Genomic DNA, 8,722 nt, shown 5'->3' on the forward strand with positions numbered 1-8,722 from the left:
CTAGACATTGTTCGTCGCGCCATTCTCCTCTTCAGCTCTCAGGTTGTAGCCGTGCGCTCGAGAATCACCCCTTTAGTGCAGGAACCATTAGTCTACCGTCCAAATGTCACCACGTTTCAAGAGTACTTACTTGGTAAGTTTTTCAGCCTGACGCCTGATTTCGCGCTTTGTCTCATCGATCTTAATATAAGTACGGAAGACGTATACCCCCTAGAGATTGTTGCGTTAGGTTTTCCGAGTGTTTAAAGACAGGAACGAATTCATGGAAATGACCCACAAGGATCCCACTCAGAAGATGGAGGAACCATGCGATAAATGAAAAGGCCAGGACCGTCTTCCACGACCCGCAACCCGCCCCGTTGATGGTAACTGTCCCAATGGGCCCGACTCGCCAGAAACGACCCCAATAGTAGCCCCAATAGTCGTAATACCAACCTGCAGAGCAAGCGTGACCACCAGTTCTCTATAAAATAAAACGAACATTGCGCATGATTAGTATATGGTCTTAGTTATGCGGTGATATGAAAATGGAAGAGGGGAGCCATACAGTCTGAAGCAGGCAGTATGCCACGAGCCACATCACAAACATTACAAAGTCAAAGGGAAATCCCAAGAACATATTCTTAAATGGCGGACAGAAAATGAAGGAGTAGATGATACCAAGGCACGCAACAACGATGCCATAGATGATCCGTCCATCGGCATACACCTCCGCGATGCTGATAAGGTAACAGAAGCGCGAGAGAATTCCTAGGACGATTATAGCGGAGGCAAGCTCGCCAAGACGGAGAAGAATGGAAATAACTTTATGTGCAACACCAGTTCCTACCATTTTGGAATGTAGCAGGAGTGATTGAAAAGATGATGTAGGTCACTTCAGTTTGCAACCGTTATGTGGTAGGTACAGCTAAATGATTTTGCTGCTCAGATTAAGACGAGGTGCAAGGAGAACTGTGGTGTATATACTTACGAGGCAACTGGTTAATTTCTGCATCTGATATCATCATTACGCAACAGTGTTATTGATCGGTAGTTTCATTGTGTCCAATTCATGTGTTGTACGAGTTGTCATATCATATTGGCAGGCGGCAATAATCGCTACAGAATTGTACTTGACAGATTAGCGAGAGGAGTGGAATTAAGATTTAGACTAACTCACCGCCACCCTACACACTCCCCGTCCCCGCACACTTCAACACCATCAACGCGTCATCAACACAGGATTCTTCATTTTATTCTATATTATCAAATAAATCCGTTTTGTTTTTAATTTCAATGGCAATAGAATCGCAGCTATCAGATTATGAGAAGAGGATATTATTGGCCATTAAGGACGTAGAAATCATTGGTTTGAGGCCCTCAGCGGTAAAACACTCAGTCAAGCTCTCGACATTGCATGATCGATGCGCCGGAGGCCAGGATATCCGTACAGCACATCAGAAAGATAAGTCGCTTACAGTAGAGCAGGAAGATGACCTAGTCAACTATATTATCGAACGAGAGCGCGCTTTTCAGCCTCTTACGAACAAGGATATCCATGACTTCGCACAGGCGTTATCATCAGTCAACGGGCAAGTCTCTTATGTCGGCAAGAACTGGGTTGACAGATTCTTTACCCGCCATTCGAGTATAGAATTGAAGCTGTCACGAGTCATAGAATCCGCAAGGAAGCGTTCTGTGACGAAGGAGTCACTTTTCGAGTACTACGATGGTCTCAACTGGGTAGTTAACACGAAGAAGATAACTAGGCCTTATATGTATAACGTTGACGAGACCGGCGTACAAATCGGTGAGACCAACGGTGGCATAGTAGCCGGAACAGCGATGACTTCTTCCTCAGAGAGGATAAAGTCCGACAATACGACTTGGAGCTCAATAATCGAATCTGTATCAGCGGACGGTCGGCGTCTCACGCCTTGTGTCGGTTTTACCGGCGAGAACCTCTAAGGACAGTGGTTTCCAGCCGTTTTTCCTGATTAGAAGTACACTTGCAGTCCAACCGGTTGGTCTAACGGCGACATCTTCGTCCGTTGGTTCATGGGGGTATTCGTACCGCAGACTAAGCCGAAGGATCCTAAGCAATGGAGACTATTGGTCCTAAACCAGCATAAGTCACATATTACAGCGGAATTAATGAAAAAGGCGTGGCTGCATAAGATTTGTCTCTCTTGGTTACCCTCACACTCATCACATATCACTCAGCCGCTCGATGTTGCCGTATTTGGGCCGTTAAAAACATACTATCGCCAGTTTACCCGGTCTTGGGCCTCATACGAAGCAACCTCACCACACCAACAACTCTTCCTAAAAGCTTATGAGAGGGCTTCATTAAAAGACCTGAGCCGTAGGAACATAATAAGTGGTTTCTCGGCCTCTGGGCCTTTCCCGATCAATCTACAGAAGGCATTGGCGGCATTGAAGCCAAGGGAGAAGAAACGCAAGCGCTTCAACGGGCCTATAACACCAAGGAAGGCCCAAGTAATCGCTGATACGATCTGAAGTACGCCCCAAGGAAGTGCCGATATCCAAAAACAACTGGAATCTGTACAAAGTCAAGGAAATACCTTTATTCGCGACTTCAATTGTGTCATAAAGAAGGCGATGAAATGTATTGACCAGAAGAACAGTCAAATTCAACGCCTAGAGGAGGAAAAAGCAGTACTGAAGGCATCAGTAGCAGCAAGAGAGCCCACTGGACGAGTCGCCGTTCAATTTGACCCCAACAAGGCTTTCCCTGAAATTGAGGAGATTATCTCAGCTCGTGATCAGGCTGAAAAGAACGTACTACATCAGATCGAGGGAAATAAGAGAAAACAACATAAAACGAATCCGCCAAAAACACAGACTGCAGATACAATATATGTGAATTAGTTTCCAAATTCTCAGTTAAATTGAATAAATACTCATTATTGTAGAATTAATTGAAGTCATCTACGGATTCAGTTGTGATGCTATCACCGGTGTGCGGGGACGGGGGGTGTGTGGGGTGGCGGTGAGTCAGTTCTAGGACAGAAGCCAGCGTGTTCTGATAACGGGTCTGGATCATTCCTCAACTAAAACTTTAAAGCGCCAGTGTTATGATGTTGAGTCATTGATTGCTGACAGCCGTAATTCAGGGTTGTTTGACTATTCCTATTCTGGTGCAGAGGATCTTGGTTGGTGTGGCATGTAAAGCCACACATAACATCACGCAACCGACAGATCCCTTTGTATTTGTTTTGCTGTGATTCTGTCATCGGTGTCTTCCTCCTTCCCTGCTCGATTCATATTCCTTGCCCGGCTTTTTTATGTGTATACGTTAAGAACCGTATTGAACATACATTCCTTACAGTCTTTGAGAGTTGTGTAGAGGGATGGGTCTCCGCATAGCGGGTGACTATGTAGAGCTTTCTCCCGGCCTGGTTAGTAGTTTGAGATCCATCCAGGCATTGTTTAGCGAGTACCGAATACTTGCAACGAGTTCCTCGGCTGTAGGTGGGGCGTTTCCGTTCGCAAGATGTACTTGGTGGTGGGCCATTACGATCACAAGCAAAGATGACTCTCACTCGACGACGCGGGAGAAATGAAGCAATACTAACAGTCAATAAAGGAAAAACACACCACACCTCTCTGCTGAAGATGGTCGGGTCATGTTAGCTGGGTATAATGAGGCACGAGAGGCAGGCCGACTACATTGTCTACGGGTGGTTCCAAGGGGATCAAGATATGCTAATTTTCTAGGTCAGTCTCTTGGTCAGCCTCTTTGCGTGGTTCTTCTTTTCAACTTGTGAAGTTACCCACCATCAGGAGTGGACCAACAGCAGTCTCTATTGTCTGTCTACAAGACAAGTTTGCGAGTAGGAGAGTGCGACTTCAACACATTTCAGAGACCCTTCCTTAACCTCTCTCTTCACCATACAGTACCTGTTGGAAAATCCGGGGATCCCCCTTCCCTTCAGGATTCAGACTAACAGTCTGAAAGTCCTAGATTTAGAGTTTAAAGTCCTAGATGAAATCATTTAGAGATATAAACCTGAGAAGAACTCTCATCTCAATAATGAACAACCAAGTTTCATAAAAAATATATTTTCACCCAGCACTACTGCGCAATATAAACAACAGTACCTTCTTCGGAGCGCAAAATCCAAGGAGGCTGGGGTGTTCGTCGTGATCATGACGTGCTTTGTCAAGACTGACTAGCTATCGGACCTCCCTCCGCGCAGTTTTACTGGGCGCCACCCCTGCCATTCGCCCGGGATAACGCCAGATGGATCTCGCGCGTTTTCTGTTGGCAAATTTGTTTTGTTAGTTGTTGTCACCAGACGATACGCTCGAGTTGATACCAGGTTATTTATAGATTACGGCTCTTTGTATATTTAGCTTGTGTCCATGAGTATGTGGCTTCTGAACATTTTACCAACACATTCGGGTCATCTGGACTTTCTAATTTATTGCAAGCCCATCGCTCTATGGCCTTCCAACCAAGTCTTGAGATGAACCTTGACTATATCTGCCACGAGGCTAACACAGAACCGTTGAGGAGAGAGCCGAGCGGGCCCTTGACTCGTCCTGAGGAGGCGAGCAACCCATCGAATCAACAACCACTCAGCAAGAATATTTCACTTTCTCTTCCCGACGTTCAACTTCAACTTCAACTTCGACCAGCATCGCGCAAATCAAAGAACCGGAAGCCTCGTAGCGCAGCTCCCAGCAATCAAGAACACGCCCGAGAAAGCCATAACTTTGTCGAGAAACATTACCGTGCCCGACTCAAAACGCAGTTTGAAAGGCTTCTCGCAGTTCTGCCAGCGGCACAGGCGCGTAGCCTTGCTGACAAGGATACGGCAGCCAATCTTGGCCAAGTTCTGAGCAGAGGGCAAGTATTGGATATGGCAAGGAATCGCATCCTCGAGTTAGAAGGAAAGATTGAGTGTATACTGAACAAGAGAAGAGATGGATACTTTGTATCATGACGAATACAATAAGAGCGATTCACAATAAGGGAACAATATGAAAGCCTTGTCATGGTAACCGTATGATCTGAGATGAAAGTCATTTTTATTCGGGGCTATCAGATGATTTTAAGAGCAATTAGTCCACGACTTTAAACTTTTATAATGATGTAAAACATTCCCAAAAAGCTACTTTTCAGAGCGCGATCTATGGTCTTGAAAGAGGTAGACTATCATTGATCGTGAGAAGGCCACCAGTAAAGTCATATTTACAGCTTCCATATACTTATATATATAACTTATAGAGTAGCGTACATGATAAGCGTGCGGGAGAGATAAGTGTGCGGGATACAAATCCCTCAACTTTACATCTAACCGTCTAATCAATTGGTTCTCAACTTCCTAGCATGTCACAAACTAACAATAAAGCTAATATGCTTCTTTCACTTCATATCTATTAGGCAGATCCAAAATTAAGGCTGCGACGAGCTGCACAAAAATACCAGGTCCTCTTCCGCAACTTCTATCGCCGATACCACGGCATTCAAGCTCGTTGCGATTCTATCCCAATTTCACAGAAACTATCTGATCTAGAGGACCAGACTATAGTTCAGTTTATTCTTGACCCAGATTCGCAAGGATTTCCTCCCCGACTGCGTGGTGTTGAAGAAATGGCGAATCGACTGCTTGCTGACCACGACCTGTCACCAGTTGGCAAGCGCTGGGCTATCAATCTCGCCAAAGGGCAACCAGAGCTTAAGACGCGTTTTCAGCCGAGAAATGACTATCAAAGGGCCAGATGTGGAGATCCGACCGTTATTCACGGTTGGTTCAGGTTCGTACAGACAATCGCGAAGTATGGTATCCTATCAGGTGATATCTATAACTTTGATGAGACCAGCTTTATGATGGGCATGATTGCAAGCGGTATAATAGTCACAGCTGCAAAGAGACATAAAAATTGGACCGCCGTCCTTGTTTCGCGTCGTTACTCCCCTATCAATTCAGGGTATAAGGTTCAGCGACGGGCAATCCTTGACAGCGTCGATCAACAGGCGACTCACAGATCTCAGCCCATGTAGCACCACTTTCGCAATCAGCGGCTAACAAAGCTTATCTCACACGCTAGATATACATGGATGAATTTCGATGATGTTATCAATGAGTCTGTCTGCTGGAAAAATAAAAATGAAAATAAAAACCTTTTCTTTTTCTTATATATTTTGTTCTTAATATGATCGTCCTAGAATTTCTAAGAACGAGAACGAAACAGTCATCCACGGCTTGACTTCCTGCTAACAAACCCTTATTATTCGCCTGAGCTTCGTCGATTTAAAAAACAGCAAAGTCCACCTTAAGCCTGTTGCAGTTTCTTGCAAACGATCGAAAGGACGTGGAATGCAACTGGCCGGACTCAACCCGAGGAGCGCCTATAGGTATCGTGGTAGATTATGCGAGCCCAGAAGATGTATACTGGTCGCTCAATATAGCGATAACGATTATATTCGACATATTTATCACCACCATCTTTCTGATTAGGATGTATGTCAAACTCTATCCAGAGAAAGACTTTTGTAGAGGACTGTGAGTGCTGTATGATAGACGATGACCAGAAACTAAGATGTGTCATGGGCCTGCGTTATAGCCTATGTATGGATGACCCACAGCTATATATAGACTGATGTACTTGTAGGCTTTAAACGTGACGTATACACCAACCGTTTTCATGAGTATGACGCCCCTTGCATGGTTTCTAGCTTGCTAACCAAAATAAATAGTGGCCTGCTATGGAACAGGATACCACACTTGGAAAATTCCAAAAGAAGAGTATTATATGTGGCTTAAGGTAACGGTTTCGTCTGGATATATCGGACTTGATACTACTTGGTTCGACGTAGTGGTTCTATACCAGTACCGTGATATACTGCCCTGCCACATTCTTTACTAAGGCGACTATTCTTGTTATCGCCCACGTGTTTGCACACAGATAGAGACGATATCAAAGAATGCATATGCCGAATATAAAGTCATTCCGAGGCAGGGTTATCGACAAAAGCGGGAGTGGAATAATGACCAGAGGTCACGTTGGCCCCCTCATGCTAACCAGATACGAGCTAAAACTTGTGGGTGGTAAGGTGAACATAATAAACAGGCGTGAATCTAGTTGGTAGAGGCACGCCACAAGCCCGTAAAGTCAGCATGGAATATGAACAAATAGAATCATATGATTGCCATTAATAATGTAGCTAACTAATATAAAGATCAGAGGATTAGATACAGTTAACCAGTATCGTGGTTGCATGAGAGCGCCATTCACATTACAGTATCCAGTTGGGATGATCTGACGTCGTGAAGTTAAATAAATAAAGAAAACGCTTATCGGTGTGGTGGTGACCGACAATATCCACTCAACTGGTCTTGCTGTGTTTCTAGCATGTTATACGACCAAGGACTGACATCCCATTTTATAACATGGCAGACTGAAGGAAATCTCATTAACAGAGATAAGAAGCGGGGTCATGGTATTCAGGCGAAAATTTGACAATGAATAACAAGTGTCTCTGTACCATATACCGTACGCACGAGAATTCATCACACAATGAAAACAGGTGACATATGACAATAGCAACACGGTGTAGACTCACTGGGAATAATGCAGGTTACATTACTCGCAAGTGATTCATAGGCTTGAAATTGAGTTCAGCCGACGGCCATCCTGGTGTTAGCTGGCACGTGAGGCTTTCCTCTGCATACTGCCGATAACGTGAGGGTCAGCTCATGACATACTCATGTCATTAATGTGCTAATGCTTGGAGTCTGGAGATTCTGAGCGGACTCATTGCTGGCAGCTCCTGATTATGTGCTAGAATAATTGCTAGAAGGCCGACCAAAACTTTGGGAGCATAGACACATAACGCCATATTGATGTGATTGTGCGGTTACTGCCTAGGAATAGTAGATTAAAGCGACAGCAATTAGACTGAGTTGATGCCTCCTACGTCTGGAAAACGCAGTGATCTGTTTGATGATGTTTGGATTTGGTTGCATTATCTTTACCATTAAGCCGGTGATGGACCGTGGGATAGAAAGATAGTTTCCATGCATTGATTCAATGTTTGTATCGCATAATATTTGACATTTTACTATTAAAAACAAATTACATACAAGCAGCTCAAGAATCGAAGAGTTTAAAATATATAAAAAAATTAAATACAACTTGCGTGATTGACTTCATAACGAGTTCCCCAACACAAAACATATATGTTTGGTAAAAATGACAGAAGAGGAAAAGAAACACAGTCTCCTCAGCCAATTTCGATCTCATACCCGCAGTAGCGACGCATCACCTCCCGTCACATGCCTTTCCCATGCTTCTGATGGGCACCAGCGACAGTCTTCACCTCAACGATGGTATTCTGGCCCGTCTCCGCTACTGCATGGGCAACCACCTCTTCCCCGAATGGCCACTCGCCGGCCATTTTCTCCGGTGTATCATAATCTGCATAATCAAGAGGATCAAGTAACTTACGGGCTGCTGCATAGGCGTCGGCCCGGTGTATAAACGTCCCCTCAATCTGCGTCTCCTGCACACAGCCCGTCCGGTCCTTATTATAGTCAATCGTTGTCTGCATGACATAATGCAACGATGGTATCCCATTCGACATGAATATGCCGCCATTGGAATCCATCAGTAGCTTCTCGTCATTGGGAGTAGCTTGGATCGAGATCAAGAAGACTTGACCAGCAGGCGCCTTGGCGTAGACGAGAACGCCGTCGCCATGATCTCATTC

General features: G+C 44.8%; 2 protein-coding genes across 2 annotated transcripts; both read right to left on the reverse strand.

Moving 5' to 3' along the window:
• Nucleotides 1–832, reverse strand: FOXG_07157 (uncharacterized protein; the record flags this gene model as incomplete). The annotated part of the gene is made up of 4 exons (XM_018385793.1): nt 1–70; nt 131–210; nt 278–463; nt 548–832. The coding sequence occupies 4 exons, from the start codon at nt 830–832 to the stop codon at nt 1–3; spliced, it is 621 nt and encodes a 206-aa protein (XP_018244499.1).
• A 7,452-nt stretch (nt 833–8,284) lies between these two features.
• FOXG_07158 (uncharacterized protein) lies at nt 8,285–8,563 on the reverse strand (the record flags this gene model as incomplete). The annotated part of the gene is made up of 2 exons (XM_018385794.1): nt 8,285–8,430; nt 8,461–8,563. 2 exons carry the CDS (start codon nt 8,561–8,563, stop codon nt 8,285–8,287), a joined length of 249 nt encoding a protein of 82 aa, XP_018244500.1.
• Between the last annotated feature and the right edge of the window lie 159 nt (nt 8,564–8,722).

This window comes from Fusarium oxysporum, chromosome 6, assembly GCF_000149955.1.
Source record: "Fusarium oxysporum f. sp. lycopersici 4287 chromosome 6, whole genome shotgun sequence".
Taxonomy (NCBI): domain Eukaryota; kingdom Fungi; phylum Ascomycota; class Sordariomycetes; order Hypocreales; family Nectriaceae; genus Fusarium; species Fusarium oxysporum.